Source organism: Mizuhopecten yessoensis, unplaced genomic scaffold, assembly GCF_002113885.1.
Source record: "Mizuhopecten yessoensis strain PY_sf001 unplaced genomic scaffold, ASM211388v2 scaffold11037, whole genome shotgun sequence".
Taxonomy (NCBI): domain Eukaryota; kingdom Metazoa; phylum Mollusca; class Bivalvia; order Pectinida; family Pectinidae; genus Mizuhopecten; species Mizuhopecten yessoensis.
The window spans coordinates 829165-852163 of record NW_018408847.1 but is presented as its reverse complement, the minus strand read 5'-3'; the positions used below and the strand labels follow the sequence as shown (position 1 = coordinate 852163).

General features: G+C 36.7%; 1 protein-coding gene across 4 annotated transcripts in view; it reads left to right on the top strand.

Annotated features, from left to right (window-relative positions):
- Positions 1–93: 93 nt before the first annotated feature.
- LOC110464824 overlaps positions 94–22999 on the top strand; it is a 32435-nt gene continuing 9529 nt past the window's right edge. For 2 of the 4 annotated variants that reach the window (XR_002464543.1, XR_002464542.1), the window contains exons 1-8: positions 94–179; positions 1183–1280; positions 2280–2417; positions 3169–3315; positions 4166–4269; positions 5220–5271; positions 8001–8068; positions 17910–17976. Coding sequence is in view for 2 of the 4 variants with exons in the window: in XM_021520268.1 (XP_021375943.1) it covers positions 1191–1280; positions 2280–2417; positions 3169–3315; positions 4166–4269; positions 5220–5271; positions 8001–8068; positions 17910–17976 (666 nt within the window). In the remaining 2 variants the exon portion in view is untranslated. Of the gene's footprint in view, positions 180–1179; positions 1281–2279; positions 2418–3168; positions 3316–4165; positions 4270–5219; positions 5272–8000; positions 8069–17909; positions 17977–22999 lie in introns of all 4 variants that reach the window. The other 2 variants (XM_021520268.1, XM_021520269.1) reach the window with 2 other exon arrangements.

The following is a 22999-nucleotide window of genomic DNA, read 5'->3' as shown; positions in this document are numbered from 1 at the left end:
AATGATTTCACCAGGGTTAAGATAATTGAATTATAACAACAACCTCTCATCTGGTTAAGCACAGTGCGATGATAAATTTATCTGGGAGGACAAAGGAATGGCCACTACAGAAATCTATTTCCGGTTTAAGATACGGCCAGGTGCGCCTAGATCCAGACTATCACCTCGAACGATCACAGGTAAGATTCCTTTGATCTAGAAAATCTAGCAGGTAGTTTCGCGGTATCGTTAAAAACTGCCACTTTGCTCTTGAAGATGCCGACAAAGGGAAATATTGTCACACCTCTAGCGTTTCGTCCAGACTCACGAACTATCACCAAGAGAGAATAAATTATTGAAGTTTGGAAGTTTTATCACGTGACAGTTGATATATATACAATAAGAGCCAAAATTTTATGATATTCAAGATTTTATTTGTATAATTGTATAAACAAAAGTCCAAAACCCCAGCGAGACAGCTTTATTCGAACAAAGAAAACGCATTGATGTGTAACACAGCATTGATTGATATGAAGAGCTGTTTTATAAATGTTCCCTGTATCAGCTAATCAGGTCCTATTTATTACGTAAGAAGTTTTATCTTAGTTTATAGAGCCACTGATATACAATAAATAGGTGTCATAATTTATAATCAATTTTATCAGAGACTCCACAGTAGGTTAAATGTTTTACTAGTTCTTATCAATAATACATATATATGTATAGTTTATTAATATACATTTTAATTATTGAATTTAGGCACATGATTGTATAAAAAAAATGTAGCTATAATTCTCTAGGGAAGGAACCAAGACTGGATCCGCAATGTACAAAAAAAAAAATGTCTCTGTGAATGTGAATTAAAGACACTTTAAGGTTTTTTTCTGACTTAATGGTGCTGAAATTTGATTCAGATCATGTTGAAATTGTATACACTTTAAAATCTACAATAAGTAACTAAATAAAATTTACAGGAATTCAAAGTGGATTTAATTACTTATTTTCCTAGCTTACAGATGTTTATTATAACTGAAAAAACTAGAACAGGAAATTATAAAATTGTGGAAGCAAGAATTTTCAATAAAAATTAATGCACAGCCTTTAAAATTAAGGAACTTAAATATAATCACTGTTTAACAGAAAAAGTTTGTTGTTGTTTTTATTTCACAAAAATAAACTGTATTTCTGTTTCATAACAAGAAGGTTAGACCATGCCACCAGCACCAAAAGATTTTAAGCCGGGGGTTCCTGATTGGAGTACAGTACATGAACCTACAGGGACTCTGTTCCCTCCCATAAAGGTAATAAGTGTACCAGAGGTTTAAGACCAGATTAATACAGTAATTGTTCTTCATTTTTGATAGGAGAGATATAAACAATATAATTCTAGCATAATGTATTATCTGTTAAGGGTATATGTGTTACTTTACTTTATACATGTATTCTAAAGAAGCATTATTGTATGCTTGAAAAAATAAGAAGAAACTAAATTAAAATTTCACAATTTTGAATGTTGACCATCAGATTAATTGGGAATTGTACTGTGTGTTTATGTATGTCTCTTATGGATGATTTATAATAAAATCTTCAAATATTTGGATTGTTCCATCTTTACTTATTTCCCATATTCAAATAAATTTGTCGTATGTAATTATGCTGCAAAGGTTACAAGCTATCAGACCCTAATTAATTTCTCTGAAGTTTTCACAAAATTAGGTTTCATTAATTTTGCTTTCAATAGTATATATATGTAACTATATATATGTATACCACCCTTTTATTTGTTCAATTATGTGCACATTACTTGCTTAAATGTATAAAAGTGATTGCAAGCCTTTTTTTTTTCTTTTTTTTTCACAATTATAACTATTACTATTATCCATATGTTGTAAAGCGCTTTAGAGTAATTTTACAAATTATATAGGGCGATATATAAATGTTGTATATTATTATTATTATTATTAACTTATTTTCTTACTTTTAAATATACATATATAATAAAATAAAAGCGTCATTTCAAAATTAAAGCTGCTGGTCAGAGTTTTGAACATAGAGGGTATTTAGAAATGAAGATAAGATTTTTCTTGTTACTCGAAGTATATCTGTGCTATCGAAAGTAGGTAAATAAAAAACTGCATCCCTGCATATATCACACACATAGAGGCACTTCCTTACTGACTTAAGCTGTGAATAGGAACATAAAAACCAAAAAACTTTTCCTGGCCTTATTTATATTTATTGTTTGTTTATTTAAATTTATTGTTTGTTTATTTATATTTTTTGTTTGTTTAAATTTGTAGGACAAATCAGAATGGAGCCAGTTCCAGTTCAACACTGATCAAGTCAATAAGTTCTGGGAGGATGGATTTCTCCTCAACATCCCCCTGTTATCAGAACAGGACTGTGACAGGATTCTCGCTGACTATCGCTACTTCACGGTATATTTACAGTGTATCCTTACCTACTGAATCCCATAGACCCTAGGGCTAACCCTTACCCTACATCAGGACTCTTTCTCTCCCTCATGTTACCGGAGAGCCAATATTATTCTCCTGAAAACTGAAAGATATTTTCTTCCAAATTTCAAAAGAAAAATATCCAAAATCTAAATTTATAAAAGAAACTTATTGAAAGTTTGCTTTAGCAGAACATCCATCCTCGATATCCAGGAGTTATGTTCATTTTCTCTCTCTACACCCCTGGAATATGTCAGCAAAATTGAAGGCACAAACTAGCTGTTTGATTGGTCTCGGGTAAAAAAAACTGACCAATCACTAGGCTGATACCTGTCTTTTGAAGATTACAAAGGAGAGATACCCGACTTCAAAGCCTGTCAATTTTTACCGTTATGTGACCGCGAGATTCTTTTGACGTATATCAAAGGATCGATCTAGTCTTTTGTCTCATCAACAAGGTGGCGTACACTGAGCCTTCAATTTTGCTATGACATAGTCCAGGGGTGCAGACAGTGAAAGTGAGTGTAACCCCTGGATATCGAGGATGGTGAACACCTTTCAATTTTCCTTATTGATGCTTTATGAAAAGGACAGCTACAGAGATACGATAGAGTTTAACAAAATAGAGAAAAACAAGACTGAGGAGACACTCTTTTGACAATTTAATATGCTGTCAAGTTTTGCCAACAATATTTTAAATTAACTACTCCTTACAGTTTCTTTTGTTATGTAGGGAGAAAATAAACACGATGGAATGGATATGTTGTATGAATACCATAGTAACCAGAGTGGTGATGCTAACAACGTATTGATGCATTGCCTGGGACACTGGAGAATGACCAAGCTCTTCCATGATCTGGCTTTCCTCCCCCAAGTCATTGTAAGTTGTGTCTACCAGTATCTGTTTTAGTGTTCATCTGTCCATTCATAATAATGATTTTGGTATTTTATACCGATAATGATGAGACAAATATGACAGAACCTGATGTAATGTCCGACTGTATTGGTTTGGATGTTGTTTGTTTTAAAACATATCATACTGTGGTAGACTCAGATCAAAAATTCATGTTTCTACTAATCTGATCCCGACAGTATTTTCACGCAAACCCTGCGTGGTTGATAATTTATTATTTTCAAGGAAGGAATAGTAAATTTAGATGTCTTTCTTTTTTTAACATTTTGTAAAAACTAAAATGTTATTTAAAAAGTATTTATTACCTGTATATTTGTGGTATGTTAGCAGAAACAGAGCATTTTTATCTTGGCCTTGTTAAATCTTTGCATGAAATCTGAAAAAAAAAAAAGTTTTGAAATTGATTGGTTTATGCATAGCAAGTCATAGTTAAGAAGCGTGGTTACATTTCACACTTGGCTGGTTCCTTGATGCGGCGGTTTGTCTATAGGCCTATTCTAAATGTAATATTTGACGGGGGTAAAACGTGTCGATGCAAACCTATAAAGTATTTCCTTTCAAAGCTCGACAGAAAACAGTATTTAATCCCGAGTTCTGTCCCCGTTTCATGATTTAATCACAAATTGTTTGAACTCGCTCTGATAATTCGAACTTCCATTTGGTAGCTACAATTTCATAATTTGAACAGGTTAAACAATATTTATTTACTTTTGTTCTAACTGACTGGAGGTTTGCCGTATACCTAAACACTACACTGTGTTGTATACGGATGAAGTAATTAACTAGATATCCTACACGTTTGCCTTTTTTCCTGTAGGTGCCTGGTTCACAATTGCTGGTTCAGAACAAGATGGTGCCACTCCGTTTCTGGCACGACCAGTTGTTCGCGAAGCCAGCCAAGCATGGGGGTGTGGTTGCCTGGTAAGTTTTGTTCCTGTTATTTAGGACTTTTTCCTGCGTTTGGAAAGTATTTTTTAAAGTGTATTGGATTTTAACAACTACAAAGTTAAGGGGTTATTTTCTATCACAAAACTTAAAACAATTACAGTGTTGAATATATAGGAAACACCACTTCAATGCAGACACCTCAATCAACATGGGTTGTCCCAGTTGTCTCCCTTTTACTTGTGTATCTCAATGTCCTTGTTCCAGTCTTAAACATGTGTTGTATGGGCGAGTTTTTGATCATCAACCATCTACCATAGTTGGGCTGTTACATTCGATGTGTTTACACATACTGGTAAGAAACTACCAATCACTGCCTTGCTTTCAAAAAATCATGCATGAGCAGACGACCACTAGTTGCTCTGGTCCTACCAAAGGAAATCGGTAGGTTGTACTATAGTTGCCAGGCATGTGCACCGTAACTTCTTATTTCTTTACCCATGCACAATACACATTACTACAGTGAGTTAAATCGTACTCTAGTTAGACCACAGTCGCTATAGTTGATGATCAAACTAGTCCATAATGATATTCATGTGACAGTTTTGGAATTGGTTTGATGTTTTAATGTATTGAGTGTCTGCATAAGATTATAACAGTATTGCATTATGATGAAGTCATATGCATTCCAGCATTCAGTGGAATCTTTCTGTAAACACTGTCATAGGAGTGATATCTCTGTTCTCAGTAACAATGAACTTTCAAGACATTTATCTTGATTACACAATATTTAAAATTAAGCCCAATTATAATTTCTGGGGGATATTTTAATTTACAGACACATTTGTAGAATTTGAAAAGTATGGAAATAAAAACCATAATACAAGTGGGTTATGTTGAATGCACATTACACTTTTTTTTGAATATTTCCCCCAAAAAAATATGTCCTTATTTTTTGCGATCAATCACTTGTCTTTTGTTGCTAGGCACCAAGACTTTTCCTATTGGACCAGGACAACTCCCATGATGCACCTAACAGTAAGCTAATTCACCGAGGAGTTATAGTAAACGATAATGTCTTTTTATATATATAGTTATATCGTTACTGACTCACCTGTAGGTACAGCACTGGACTATTTACCTGTAGTCCTGGATTTAATTCTAGTTACCTGATATTGACTCACCTGTAGGTACAGCACTGGACTATTTGCCTGTAGTCCTGGATTTAATTCTAGTTACCTGATATTGACTCACCTGTAGGTACAGCACTAGACTATATACCTGTAGTCCTGGATTTAATTCTAGTTACCTATATTGACTCACCTGTAGGTACAGCACTGGACTATTTGCCTGTAGTCCTGGATTTAATTCTAGTTACCTATATTGACTCACCTGTAGGTACAGCACTGGACTATTTGCCTGTAGTCCTGGATTTAATTCTAGTTACCTGTTTCTGACTCACCTGTAGGTACAGCACTGGACTATTTGCCTGTAGTCCTGGATTTAATTCTAGTTACCTATATTGACTCACCTGTAGGTACAGCACTGGACTATTTGCCTGTAGTCCTGGATTTAATTCTAGTTACCTGATACTGCCTCACCTGTAGGTACAGCCCTGGACTATTTCCCTGTAGGTACAGCACTGGACTATTTACCTGTAGGTACAGCGCTGGACTATATTTACCTGTAGTCCTGGATTTAATTCTATTTACCTGTTACTGACTCACCTGTAGGTACAGCACTGGACTATTTGCCTGTAGTCCTGGATTTAATTCTAGTTACCTGATATTGACTCACCTGTAGGTACAGCACTGGGCTATTTACCTGTAGTCCTGGATTTAATTCTAGTTACTTGTTACTGACTCACCTGTAGGAACAGCACTGGACTATTTACCTGTAGTTACAGCACTGGACTATTTACCTGTAGTTACAGCACTGGACTATTTAACTGTAGTCCTGGATTTAATTCTAGTTACTTGTTACTGACTCACCTGTAGGTACAGCACTGGACTATTTACCTGTAGTTACAGCACTGGACTATTTACCTGTAGTCCTGGATTTAATTCTAGTTACTTGTTACTGACTAACCTGTAGGTACAGCACTGGACTATATTTACCTGTAGTCCTGGATTTAATTCTAGTTACCTGATATTGACTCACCTGTAGGTACAGCACTAGACTATTTACCTGTAGTCCTGGATTTAATTCTAGTTACCTGTTTCTGACTCACCTGTAGGTACAGCACTGGACTATTAACCTGTAGTTACAGCACTGGACTATTTACCTGTAGTCCTTGATTTGATTCCTAAATCAGGAATCATGTTTAAATGTTATCAATAAGAACCCCCTCATTTTGCTGCAACTACCGAGGTGCTCTGCAAAATTTCTCAACACAAAGTACAAAACTATTTTAATGACAAGGAAAATTATTGTTTTCATGGATCAAGCCATCTGAACCTTGTCACCAAATTTCATTAGTTATTAGCCGATTTGACATTCCCCCGGTAATCTGCAGGCATAACACAAGTTTCGTTTATATCATACTGACAGGCATTATTATGTATAATTTAGACAAAGTTACGTGTGGTTTACTTACTTAACCCTTTCACCCCCATGTAACTTTTGTAGACTCTACCATACATTGATACCGCTGAGTCCATTATGGTTTACAGTGGTGAATGGGTTAAATTCACACCCATTCTGGACAAAGTCACACCAAAGTATGTTATCTGCAATCATATCATGTACAAGGAGAAGGTGCTTTAACCTTTTCAACACTGTAGACAATAACAGACTCATCCAGATCAATGCATGGTAGAGTCTACTAAAGTTACGTAGGGTTGAAAGGGTTAAGCCCATGTCAAATTAATTTGTTGTTCTTTGGGATCACTCACTCCTTAATGTTTTAATTGAGATTTCTTTTTCTTTTTCTAATTTGCTCACTCTTCAAGCCTTGCAGGTCTAAAATGATACAGTAAAAAGTTGACAAAACTTAAGTAAATTTCTGCAGATTTTTTCCACATAAACCACGTGTTAAGGGTTGAACTAGGGACTTTTCCACTGTAGACCGAACACTTCAGGAATATTGCTATTGAGGAATTGTATGAATACCATGCCAAGGAAAGTATAACTTGACAAATAATCTCTCTCATATCTGACATACCGGTATATAAGGAAGAATATTTCAAGTTAAACAAACATCTCTGAAACGGAACTCTTCTTTATAGTTATAACTGTGGCACTGGTACCGTATACCTTAAGTTCTACTGAAGTTCAGTGTCAGATGCTTCACTCGTTCAATTCCTAGAAAAATTGTTAACAATTTTATGTTTGTGAGGATATTGTTCAATAGAAATTGTAAGCAAGTCAGTATCTTCTAAAAATAGTAAAACATGGCTCACTCATTGTTTTTTCGAACTGAAGGAAATTCTAGCCAGAAATGTGCATTTACATCTCTCAACTCTGGAAAATGTTATAAATCAAAATTAAAAAAACTTATGCACACTATTTCATTAAAGGAAACACCAAAGAACTACAACTTGATCTGGTGTAGTCATAGAACATAATTTTTCAAATGTTTGCCACCAGTGGTATTTTATTTAGTGTGCAATATATTTCAATGATTAATGCTTCTAAGAGACACACTATTTTGATGGCCTGGGTTTCGTGTATTTTTGACTCAATATAGTTTCATTTACTTAAGAATGATTAAGGTCACAATGTACAAAAATAAACCTTAATTGACCTCTCATGACCTCTCTGTGTAGGTCCATATTGCACTGGACGATCAAACAGAGGAGAACGGAGGTCTCTACTATATCCCGGGATCTCACAGGTACTAACATCACCCTATTCATAGTAGACCCGACTGCACCCTATTCATAGTAGACCTAACCACACCCTATTCATAGCAGACCTAGCCTTACCCTATTCCTGGTAGTCCTAACCGCACCCTATTCATAGTAAACCTACCCTATTCATAGCAGACCTAACCTTACCCTATTCCTGGTAGACCTAACCTCACCCTATTCCTGGTAGACCTAACCTTATGCTTTTCATAGTAGACCTAACCTTACCCTATTCATAGTAGACATAACCTCACCCTTTTCATACCATACTTTATTCCTGGTACACCTTACCATACTCTATTCCTGATAGACCTAATTCACCCTTTCGATCAAAGACCTAACCACAACCTATTCCTGGTAGACATAACCATACTCTATTCCTGATAGACCTAATTCAGCCTTTCGATCAAATACCTAAACACAACCTATTCCTGGTAGACCTTACCACACTCTATTCCTGATAGACCTAACCTCACCCTATTCCTGGTAGACCTAACCTCGTCCTATTCCTGGTAGACCTAACCTTACCCTATTCCTGATAGACCTAACCTCACCCTATTCCTGGTAGACCTAACCTTACCCTATTCCTGGTAGACCTAACCACGCTCTATTCCTGGTAGACCTAACCATACTCTATTACTGGTAGACCTAACCACACTCTATTCCTGGTAGACCTTACCATGTATTCTATTTCTGATAGACCTAACCTCACCCTATTCCTGGTAGACCTAACCACACTCTATTCCTGGTAGACCTTACCATGTATTCTATTTCTGATAGACCTAACCTCTCCCTATTCCTGGTAGACCTAACCTCACCCTATTCCTGGTAGACCTAACCACGCTCTATTCTTGGTAGACCTAACCATACTCTATTACTGGTAGACCTAGCCACACTCTATTCCTGGTAGACCTTACCACACTATAATCCTGGTAGACTAACCACACTCTATTCCTGGTATACCTAACCACACTCTATTCCTGGTAGACTTAACCATACTCTATTCCTGGTAGACCTAAACTCACCCTTTTGATTAAAGACCTAACCACACTATATTCCTGGTAGACCTAATCTTACCCTATGCCTGACAGACCTAACCTCACCCTATTCCTGGTAGACCTAACCACGCTCTATTCCCGGTAGACCTAACCATACTCTATTACTGGTAGACCTAACCACACTCTATTCCTGGTATACCTAACCACACTCTATTCCTGGTAGACTTAACCATACTCTATTCCTGGTAGACCTAAACTCACCCTTTTGATTAAAGACCTAACCACGCTCTATTCCTGGTAGACCTAACCATACTCTATTCCTGGTAGACCTAAACTCACCCTTTTGATTAAAGACCTAACCACACTCTATTGCTGGTAGACCTAATCTTACCCTATGCCTGACAGACCTAACCTCACCCTATTCCTGGTAGACCTAACCACGCTTTATTCCTGGTAGACCTAACCATACTCTATTCCTGGTAGACCTAAACTCACCCTTTTGATTAAAGACCTAACCACGCTCTATTCCTGGTAGACCTAATCTTACCCCATGCCTGATAGACCTAACCTCACCCTATTCCTTGTAGACCTAACCACACTCTATTCCTGGTATACCTAACCACACTCTATTCCTGGTAGACTTAACCATACTCTATTCCTGGTAGACCTAAACTCACCCTTTTGATTAAAGACCTAACCACACTCTATTCCTGGTAGACCTTACCACACTCTATTCCTGGGAGACCTAACCACACCCTATTCCTGGTAGACCTAACCACACCCTATTCCTGGTAGACCTAATCACACCCTATTCGGTAGACTTAACCACACTCTATTCCTGGTTGACCTAACCACACTATATTCCAGGTAGACCTAACCTTACCCTATCCCTGGTAGACCTAACCACACTCTATTTCTGGTAGACCTTACCACTCCCTATTCCGGGTAGACCTAACCACACTATATTCTAACCTTATGCTTTTCATAGTAGACCTAACCTTACCCTATTCATGGTAGACCTAACCTCACCCTATTCCTGGGAGACCTAACCTCGTCCTATTCCTTGTTGACCTAACCTTACCCTATTCCTGATAGACCTAACCACACCCTATTCCTGATAGACCTAACCACACCCTATTCCTGGTAGACCTTGCCACACTCTATTCCTGGTAGACCTAAACTCACCCTTTTGATTAAAGACCTAACCACACTCTATTTCTGGTAGACCTTACCACTCCCTATTCCGGGTAGACCTAACCACACTATATTCCAGGTAGACCTAACCTTTCCCTATCCCTGGTAGACCTAACCACACCCTATACCTGGTAGACCTAACCACATTCTATTCCTGGTAGACCTTACCACACTCTATTCCTGGCAGACCTAACCACACTATATTCCTGGTAGACCTAACCACATCCTATTCCTGATAGACCTAACCTCACCCTATTCCTGGTAAACCTAACCTCACCCTATTCCTGGGAGACCTAACCTCGTCCTATTCCTTGTTGACCTAACCTTACCCTATTCCTGGTAGGCCTAACCACACCCTATTCCTGGTAGGCCTAACCACACCCTATTCCTGGTAGACCTTACCACACTATAATCCTGGTAGACTAACCCCACTCTATTCGTGGTATACCTAACCACACTCTATTCCTGCTAGATCTAACCACACTCTATTCCTGGTAGACCTAACCACACTATTCCTGGTAGACCTAACCACATTCTATTCCTGGTAGACCTTACCACACTCTATTTCTGGTAGACCTTACCACACTCTATTTCTGGTAGACCTTACCACACTCCCACTCTATTCCTGGTAGACCTAAACTCACCCTTTTGATCAAAGACCTAACCACTCTATTCCTGGCTTACCCTATTCATAGTAGACATAACCTCACCCTTTTCATACCATACTTTATTCCTGGAAGACCTTACCATACTCTATTCCTGGTAGACCTAAACTCACCCTTTTGATTAAAGACCTAACCACACTCTATTTCTGGTAGACCTTACTCCTGGTAGACCTTACCACACTCTATTTCTGGTAGACCTAACCACATCCTATTCCTGATAGACCTAACCTCACCCTATTCCTGGTAAACCTAACCTCACCCTATTCCTGGGAGACCTAACCTTACCCTATTCCTGGTAGACCTAACCTCGTCCTATTCCTTGTTGACCTAACCTTACCCTATTCCTGATAGACCTAACTTCACCCTATTCCTTGTAGACCTAACCACACTCTATTCTTGGTAGACCTATCCACACTATATTCCTGTTAGACCTAACCTCACCCTATTCCTGGGAGACCTAACCTTACCATATGCCTGATAGACCTAACATCACCCTATTCCTGGCAGACCTAACCACACCCTATTCCTGGTAGACCTAACCTCGTCCTATTCCTGGTAGACCTAACCTCGTCCTATTCCTGGTAGACTTAACCACACTCTATTCCTGGTAGACCTAACCACACTCTATTTCTGGTAGACCTTACCACACTCTATTCCTGGTAGACCTAACCACACTATATTCCAGGTAGACCTAACCTTACCCTATCCCTGGTAGACCTAACCACACTCTATTCCTGGTAGACCTTACCACACTATAATCCTGGTAGACTAACCACACTCTATTCCTGGTAGACCTAACCACACTCTATTCTTGGTAGACCTAACCACACTATATTCCTGTTAGACTTAACCACACTCTATTCCTGGTAGACCTAACCACACTATATTCCTGGTAGACCTAACCACACTATATTCCGGGTAGACCTAACCACACTCTATTCCTGGTAGACCTTACCTTACCCTATTCCTGATAGACCTAACCTCACCCTATTCCTGGTAGACCTTACATTACCCTATTCCAGGTAGACCTAACCTTACCCTATTCCTGATAGACCTATATGTAAATCCCCACTATTTTCTTGGTTATCCTTAGCACAACTCACCCTTTTCCTTATATCACTCACCTCTCTCCTTGTGACCTGACCTTATTTTCTGTTTCTGCTTTAAAATACTGCGTCTTTATTAATGAAACTATTCTCATGCCTTGGCTTCTATGCTGAACCTCAACTCCTAATTTGCTTATGTGTGAAAATATGTTACTTCTTATTCTCCTACCAGAAGTTGACTGTATTATGTTATCATTCGATCTATATGTCCTTCTGTTTGCAAAACCTTGCGATCACTATAAATTCTTTTGAGATTGGCATGTGTGCTGAGAATCATATGAAGATGCACATATTGTAAAAAAGGAATGCTGTAATATTTTATAATAGTTCATGTACATGTTAATACATCGGCGCATTTGAACCTGAATTCTGACTGCAACAGGTCCCACAGGTGTTTAAGACAAAATCTTCTGGACTTTGATCCTTTTGTGGGATTAGAATCATGAACATTTGTATATTGTTAAATGGGGATACTTGGTTAAGTTGTATGCAAGTTATGACCCTTCCAGTAGGTTTGAACCATATGATGAACAAAGGGAGGCAATCCATGTAAAAAAAAGCATTCAAAACAGTTAACAAGAAAGAAAAACAGCTTGCTAGCTAGTGAAGTTTTCTCATTGTAACACAATCAGGATAAGTTCAACTTTCCTGAGTACTAAAGCTAGTGCTGATGTTATTTTTTTGATTCTAACATTTAATTACTTTGAACAATTTGTTTTTTTACAAGAATGCATAGGAAGTGATGCAGGCCCATTGGGCCTCTTGTTTAACCTACGGTAACCAATCAGTGCTGAATTAATTAAGAAAATTTAATTTTCACTGCAGTTCAAATTTAGATATAACTTCATAAGTCACAATTTTAGTAAAAATATTACTTGTGTTAATATTAAAACACATTAATACCAATAGAAATTGGTTATTTGATATGTTTGATTAAATTTTAATCAACACGATTAGCTGTTGACCATATAAAATACCGTTTTATAGAATGTGCAACTATAGTTGTGACTAGCACTCAAAGGGTTAATAATTAACTAGATAATCCCTTGACAAAAATATTTGAAGATGTTATTTTTCAAACATTGCAGATGATTCTTAGAATTTGGTTTCTAAAGGCCAGGCTTAGTTATGTTTACATTTTACTGTCAGTGGCAGTTCCACTAATCTTATTGCTATAATTATCAGATTGATATGCATTATGTAACTTACCATAATCCCAGTAGGCTTTGCATCTTTACCCGAGTTATAACAGAACATGTTTGATTCTTTTTTCAAAAGCATGACCTGCTACAGAGGGATTTTTCAGCTGGCAGGTAACTAAACAACAGGTGTTCTTCACAGAAAACTTAAGTCTGGTGTTCTTAAGAAACAATGGTTCTTAATGTTTTCCATATAATGATATGTTCTCATTAGACAGGTGTTTCTGTACAAAGATGTTCTCTAGAAACAAGTGTTGTTACACAGGTTAAAATATCTGTATAAAGGTATTGTCTCAGGTTACATCACCATGTGTAAGAGATGTTAATCAGATACAGGTGTTAGACAGGTGTTACAGGATTACTCCAGATACAGGTGTTACAGGATTACTCCAGATACAGGTGTTACAGGATTACTCCAGATACAGGTGTTAGACAGGTGTTACATAATTACTTCAGATACAGGTGTTACAGGATTACTCCAGATACAGGTGTTACAGGACTACTCCAGATACAGGTGTTAGACAGGTGTTACATAATTACTTCAGATACAGGTGTTACAGGATTACTCCAGATACAGGTGTTAGACAGGTGTTACAGGAATTCTCCAGATACAGGTGTTACAGTATTACTCCAGATACAGGTGTTAGACAGGTGTTACAGGATTACTCCAGATACAGGTGTTATACAGGTGTTACAGGATTACTCCAGATACAGGTGTTAGACAGGTGTTACAGGATTACTCCAGATACAGGTGTTACAGATTTACTCCAGATACAGGTGTTACAGGATTATTCCAGATACAGGTGTTAGACAGGTGTTACAGGACTACTCCAGATACAGGTGTTAGACAGGTGTTACAGATTTACTCCAGATACAAGTGTTACAGGATTACTCCAGATACAGGTGTTAGACAGGTGTTACAGGAATTCTCCAGATACAGGTGTTACAGGATTACTCCAGATACAGGTGTTACAGGATTACTCCAGATACAGGTGTTACAGGAATACTCCAGATAATGGTCTTAGACAGGTATTTCTGTGTAAAGATGTACTCGAGACACCTGGGTTCTTCTCCTACATGTGTCCTTTTGTACAGGGGTTCTCTGAATAGAGGTTTTTTTCTGTATGTTGAACCTGCAATAGTATAGAGATGTTGAGCATTTGGAGATGTTTTCCATAAGCAGGGTTATTATACCTCAGGTGTTCCCATACAAAGATGTTCTCAATCCAGTAGGGGATATTATACCTCAGGTGTTCCCATACAAAGATGTTTTCAATCCAGTAGGGGTTATTATACCTCAGGTGTTCCCATACAAAGATGTTCTCAGTCCAGTAGGGGTTATTATACCTCAGTTGTTCCCATACAAAGATGTTCTCAATCCAGTAGGGGTTATTATTCCTCAGGTGTTCCGATACAAAGATGTTCTCAATCCAGTAGGGGGGTTATTATACCTCAGGTGTTCCCATACAAAGATGTTCTCAATCCAGTAGGGGTTATTATACCTCAGGTGTTCCCATTCACAGATGTTCTCAATCCAGTAGGGGTTATTATACCTCAGGTATTCCCATACAAAGATGTTCTCAATCCAGTAGGGGTTATCATACCTCAGGTGTTCCCATACAAAGATGTTCTCAATCTAGTAGGGGTTATTATACCTCAGGTGTTCCCATACAAAGATGTTCTCAATCCAGTAGTTTTTGCTTTCTGATGAAGAAATTCTCCACAAACAGCGGTGCTCTCCTATAGATCCTCTCCGTATTCAGGTCATCTGCCATATAAGTATGGGTTCTCCGTATTCCCCAGTTCTCTGTCCCTCAGTGTCAGTAATTCTGTCTACAATTACTCTGCTGACAAATCGTTGAGTCTGTATAGTTCTGAATGTCAACCACTATTAGGTTGGTTGAGGGCACTTTCTATTAAGTTTAAGGTATACTGCTCCATATCTTAATCTAATGATGATGATGAAATGTGGGGATGTGAATGCTGTTGTGATTGGTCCTTTTGTCTAATTCTGCTCTGCTTATAACCAATCATCCTGCATATATACTCATGTATCTGTCCCAGTAACATTAGAGGTGTAGATTGATGGGGTGTGTATCCTTAAAACAAGTACCACATACTGGTAGACCAATCTGTATCAGTAACATTGTCAGTGTAGATTGATGGGGTGTGTATCCTTAAAACAAATACCACATACTGGTAGACCAATCTGTCCCAGTAACATTGGAGGTGTAGATTGATGGGGTGTGTATCCTTAAAACAAACACCACATGCTGGTAGACCAATCTGTCCCAGTAACATTGTCGGTGTAGATTGATGGGGTGTGTATCCTTAAAACAAACACCACATACTGGTAGACCAATTTGTTCCCGTAACATTTGTCTGACTGTGACACTGAACACTAATCTGGCTACAATCTGATAACTCACTGTTCTGGGTCCCATTATCCTTGTCTAGGGTCGTCACAGGGGACTGATGGCAGGGAAAGAGTTTGATGATTAGCTAACAATAACTGCTGAGGGATTTCCCAGTCTTAGAATGTGGAATTTACTCACCACAGACAATTTAGAACTACTAAAATTTTCATAGACCAGATAGACCTTAACCCAGAAAAGTTCTTTCATTTTGAGTGTGTGATATTTGATTAAAGAAATATATGTATAATAATAAAGAAGAGGACAGAACACTTTTCCCTTGACTACAAGCTTTATCATTGAAACATAAACCTGGTAGGACATGACTTTATACCCTGTCCACAAAGGTTGTATTATGGTGAACCCTGCAGCATCTGCCTGCCTATATTGATTGATGTATCTTTCACAAGAACTGATACAAATATTCCATACAAGTAAAGCTCGAAAGTAATGCTGAAACAAGTATGATTTTTAGAGTTTTACCTTCCTATACTTATGAAGGTTGGGAAGTTGGAATGTCATAGCTTGAATTTGGGTTTTTACAAGCATTTATCACACACTATACTGTGTTATCCACTATCCAGTGAATATACCCATGTTATATATTTTTGCGTATTAACCAATGTAATATGACTTATCAGCCCTGTGATTGGTTGCTAGTTTCAATTATTTCAATTGTGATGTCACGCCTAGGACAAATACATGACGTCACAGACTTTCGCACTGGAGTCAAAATGGCGGCTTTTTTGCATTTAAGGTTGCATGAAAATTGTCGTTTTACACAAATAAATGCCACAAATCTTGATTATGTGATAAAAAGGATCTTACACTCGTTTTCATTTCATATGAAATTTCATAACAAATTTTTCATTTTAGCTCGCCACAGGCTTGCTAAATTGAAAAATTCTTAGACTCGTTTCATAAATCTCATGAAATGGAAACTCATGCAAGATCCTATATTTATTTTATATGTATCTTGGGATGACAGTGTTGTATGCTTATATTTTATTTCCTGTCCTACTTTTATTAGGTTACCTGACTATGTAGGTCATGGTAACCTATTGTGATAGTCTTTTGTCTGTCGTCGTGCGTCGTGCGTTAACTTTTAAACTTTTAACTTGAGTAAATGTTAACTGAGTTTGATGAAACTTTATGCAGCCATATATCAATAAGATCTTGGACGAGTTCGAAAATGGGAATTATTCGACGGTAACCTACAGAGTTATTGCCCTTTGTAATAATATTATTATTGGACCTTGTGAACACGATAACTTGAGTAAATGTTAACCGAGTTTGATGAAACTTTATATGCAGCCATATATCAATAAGATCCTGGACGAGTTCGAAAATGGGAATTATACGACAGTAACTTACAGAGTTATTACCCTTTGTAATAATATTATTACACTATTTTGTATTGGACCTTGTGTTCACGATAACTTGAGTAAATATCAACCAAGTTTGATGAAACTCTGTATGTAGCCTTATATCAATAAGATCTTGGATGAGTTCGAAACAGGGAATTATTTGACAGTAACTTACAGAGTTATTGCCCTTTGTAATAATATTATTATTGGACCTTGTTAACACGATAACTTGAATAAATGTTGACGGAGTTCAATGAAACTTTGTCCGGTAATTATTTTCATTCATGATGCATTTTTGCTACTAACAAGGTGCTATTAAAATTTTGTGCCTTATTTAATAAATCATTGTTTACGCTTTTACCTGTTTCTTTTAACCAAGAGCAGAAGACATACAGTAACCAAGTTTGTTCAAAACAGACCCCTTGGGTGAAAATTGGAGTCACACCCATTTATTTCAGTTATCGTGTTCACAGGGTCCAACAATAATAGAATTACCAAGGGGAATAACTATGTAAGTTATGGTCAAATTGGTTCGGTATTCAAACTCGTCCAAGATCTCATTGATACAAAGCTGCATACAAAATTTCATCAAAATCGGTTTATATTTATTGAAGTTATTGTGTTCACAAGGAAAAATTAATGGATGATGCAGCAAGGTCACTCGGACCGACGAAAAGTATGAATTGGCCCCTGGATGACAGTCCTCATTTGAATCGGATGTCAGGTGACCGTTAAGGCCCATGGGCCTCTTGTATACAGAAATGTCACCTTTGATTCATTTAAAATGAAGTTTGTCTGCGAAATGAGTAGCTGTACCTGAATGTGTCGATGTGTGAATTTTTTCATGTCGGGAGAAAATGTTTACCAAGTTTTCTTTCTTCACAGATGGACAAGAAATGGAAAACCTCTTCCTGTGACTGACTTCAATTTTGCAGACATGGAATCTATACAGGTAAGGACAGATATTACTTACAATCTATACAGGTAAAGACAGATATTACTTTACAATCTATACAGGTAAAGACAGATATTACTTATAATCTTTACAGGTAAAGACAGATATTACTTTACAATCTATACAGGTAAAGACAGATATTACTTACAATCTTTACAGGTAAAGACAGGTATTACTTTACAATCTATACAGGTAAAGACAGATATTGCTTTACAATCTATACAGGTAAAGACAGATATTACTTTACAATCTATACAGGTAAAGACATATATTACTTTACAATCTATACAGGTAAAGACAGGTATTACTTTACAATCCCTACAGGTAAAGACAGATATTACTTTACAATCTATACAGGTAAAGACAGATATTGCTTTACAATCTATACAGGTAAAGACAGATATTACTTTACAATCTATACAGGTAAAGACAGATATTACTTACAATCTATACAGGTAAAGACAGGTATTACTTTACACAGTATCTGACTTCCAACACATCAATTTGCTTCAACTCAAAGATGTGGTCCGAATGGTTTTCAATATTTGTAACAAATATTTGTTGTAAATTTTGCTGTCAAAAACAGCCATAAAACATACAGTGTACAAAGTTTAAGATATGTCGGCTGGCCGTCCGTCCGGCGTACACTTTTGTTTGTCCGGCAATCTCCTCATACATTTTTTGATCAATCTCTTTGAAACTTGGTATACATTATAATCATGATATGAAGTTGTGTCTCCCTTGAAAGAATTTTGATTCAACAAGTTTTCCAAAAGTTATTGCCCTTTGTTTATTTCAGTATTTAATTTTTGTCCAACAATCTTCTCCTACATTTTTCAACGGATCTCTTTGAAACTGGGTATACATTATAATCATGATATGAAGTTGTGTCTCCCTTAAAAGAATTTTGATTCAACGATTTTTGCAAAAGTTATTGCCCTTTGTTTATTTCAGTAACAATAACGATATATGGCATTCAACGGGCGTATATTGTTCTGGTGCTCTTGTTACTCAAGTTACAATTTCATTTCTTTTGTCAGAATTTATTTCCGAAAAATCAATTCTACTCACTTTTTTGCATATATGAATAAATATTACTCTTTATCAACTTGGTTTTTTTTGGTTTTTTTTTAATGATTTATTTAGAATAGTAGATATATTCCTTATGATAAGTATCGTGAGTAATGTAATGATTTCATCAGTTTTTATTTTGTAATAGCACTTGTTTTCCCTACTTTGGGGAAACTTTCACCTGTGTTAGGTGATCAATTTGTTTTGGTGGTGAATTTTTCATTTATTTAAAAGGAAACCTGACCAATTTTGGTAGTAAAATAGGTCTACTTGAATCCCTGAAGGGGAACAATTCTATACTGATTTGAAATGCTTCTAATTCCATCCAGCGTTCAACTGATTGTTTCCGTAAAGCACTCGGCTCTTGCAGTGTCCGGTGCACTTCCGTCGGCCCTTGAAAATCCGAGGGAGACCATATCCGCAGAGTAACACATTATATAGAATTTCTCTGTCTAGTCTTGTTTACCAATATATTTCAGAATTTGATCAGGAAGCTGTTCGTGTTCCTAACAAGGTGGTCAGAGTTACGTCCCTTTAAAGGTTGTTAAGAAACTATATATAGCAATATATGGTAGACATATGGTAGTCATATTGCCTACACTGTTAGAATAACTTCCTTGTCCCAGATAAAGTTATTTGTATCCTACAAACATATGTTTGCAAGGATCCAGTGGTATTCGGGAAACTAACATTAATATTACTGTTTTGACCCAATAAATGGTGATATACACAACACTGACTGTAAATGGTGATATACACAACACTTACTGTAAATTGTGATAAACACAACACTTACTGTAAATGGTGATATACACAACACTTACTGTAAATGGTGATATACACAACAGTTACTGTAAATGGTGATATACACAACAGTTACTGTAAATGGTAATATACACAACAGTTACTGTCATTGGTGATATACACAACAGTTACTGTAAATGGTGGTATACACAACAGTTACTGTAAATGGTGATATACACAACAGTTACTTTAAACGGTGATATACACAACAGTTACTGTAAATTGTGATATACACAACAGTTACTGTAAATGGTGATATATGCAACACTTACTGTAAATGGTGATATACACAACACTGACTATAAATGGTGATATACACAACACTGACTGTAAATGGTGATATACACAACACTGACTGTCAATGGTGATATACACAACACTTACTGTAAATGGTTATATACACAGCATTTACTGTAAATGGTGATATACACAACACATACTGTAAATGGTGATATACACAGCATTTACTGTAAATGGTTATATACACAACACTTACTGTAAATGGTGATATACACAGCACTTACTGTAAATGGTGATATACACAACACTGACTGTCAATGGTGATATACACAACACTTACTGTAAATGGGGATATACACAACACTTACTGTAAATGGTGATATCCACAACAGTTACTGTAAATGGTGATATACACAACAGCTACTGTAAATGGTGATATACACAACAGTTACTGTAAATAGTGATATACACAACAGTTACTGTAAATGGTGATATAAACAACAGTTACTGTAAATGGTGATATACACAACAGCTACTGTAAATGGTGATATACACAACAGTTACTGTAAATGGCGATATATGCAACACTTACTGTAAATGGTGATATACACAACACTGACTATAAATGGTGATATACACAACACTTACTGTAAATTGTGATAAACTCAACACTTACTGTAAATGGTGATATACACAACACTGACTATAAATGGTGATATACACAACACTGACTGTAAATGGTGATATACACAGCACTTACTGTAGATGGTGATATACACAACACTTACTGTAAATGGTGGTATACACAGCACTTACTGTAAATGGTGATATACACAGCACTTGCTGTAAATGGTGATATACACAACACTTACTTTAAATGGTGATATACACAGCACTTACTGTAAATGGTGATATACACAACACTGACTGTAAATGGTGATATACACAGCACTTACTGTAGATGGTGATATACACAACACTTACTGTAAATGGTGGTATACACAGCACTTACTGTAAATGGTGATATACACAACACTGACTGTCAATGGTGATATACACAACACTTACTGTAAATGGAGATATACACAACACTTACTGTAAATGGTGATATCCACAACAGTTACTGTAAATGGTGATATACACAACACTTACTTTAAATGGTGATATACACAGCACTTACTGTAAATGGTGATATACACAGCACTTGCTGTAAATGGTGATATACACAACACTTACTGTAAATTGTGATAAACTCAACACTTACTGTAAATGGTGATATACACAACAGTTACTGTAAATGGTAATATACACAACAGTTACTGTAAATTGTGATATACACAACAGTTACTGTAAATGGTGATATGCACAACAGTTACTGTAAATGGTGATATACGCAACACTTACTGTAAATGGTGATATACACAACACTGACTGTAAATGGTGATATACACAGCACTTACTGTAGATGGTGATATACACAACACTTACTGTAAATGGTTATATACACAGCATTTACTGTAAATGGTGATATACACAACACTTACTTTAAATGGTGATATACACAGCACTTACTGTAAATGGTGATATACACAACACTGACTATAAATGGTGATATACACAACACTGACTGTAAATGGTGATATACACAAGACTTACTGTAAATTGTGATAAACACAACACTTACTGTAAATGGTGATATACACAACACTTACTGTAACACATTGTTAGGTTAACTTTAAAACAAACTGGGTGAACAGATACAAATGTCAAGGTGGGTGGGTAGGAGCTCATTCATAACATTGTCTTTGAAAAAACCCATTCATATAATACTTGTTCATTGAATATGAACACTGAACTGATCATAAATGTAGTTTCAACTGAGACCGCTGGTTCTGACACACAATGTTCAGCAGCACCATGTATTGATACAGTAACAAGTCCTGGATTGAATTACGCTGTTTTATTGGTATAATGTTACACCTCAAATTATCATGATTGCTGTTGCTGAAATTGAGGTCAGTGCTTAAAAAGTGCTGAAAAATAATCATTTCTTGGAAAAGAACTAGACTCAGTTTACTAAATTAAAATGAGCTACAGTATATTTTTAGCTCACCTGGCACGAAGTGCCAAGTGAGCTTATGCCGTGGCGCGGCGTCCGTCGTCCGTCCGTCGTCCGGCGTCAATATTTCACTATAAACGACTTCTTCTTAATAACCGAAAGGCCTAGGGTGTCGATATTTGGCCAGAAGCATGCTTTGGTGAAGGGCTACCAAGGTTGTTCAAATGAATGACCTTTAATTATATTCAAGGTCACAGGGGTCAATTGTCTTAAAAAAACCTTTAAACAACTTCTTCTGAATAACCAAAATGCCCAGGGTGATGATATTTGACCAGTAGCATGCTGAGATGAAGGGCTACAAAGTTTTTTCAAATGAATGACCTTCACCCATATTCAAGGTTACAGGGGTCAAATATGTTAAAAACTTTAAACAACTTCTTCTGAATAACCAAAATGCCCAGGGTGATGATATTTGGCCAGTAACCCTCTGAGATGAAGGGCTACAAAGTTTGTTCAAATAAATGACCTTCACCCATATTCAAGGTCACAGGGGTCAAATATGTTAACAACTTCTTCTGAATAACCAAAATGCACAGGGTGATGATTTTTGGCCAGAAGCATGCTGAGATGAAGGGCTACAAAGTTTGTTCAAATGAATGACCTTCACCCATATTCAAGGTCACAGGGGTTAAATATGTTAAAAACCTTAAACAACTTCTTCTGAATAACCAAAATGCACAGGGTGATTATATTTGGCCAGTAACCCTCTGAGATGAAGGGCTACAAAGTTTGTTCAAATAAATGACCTTCACCCATATTCAAGGTCACAGGGGTCAAATATGTTAA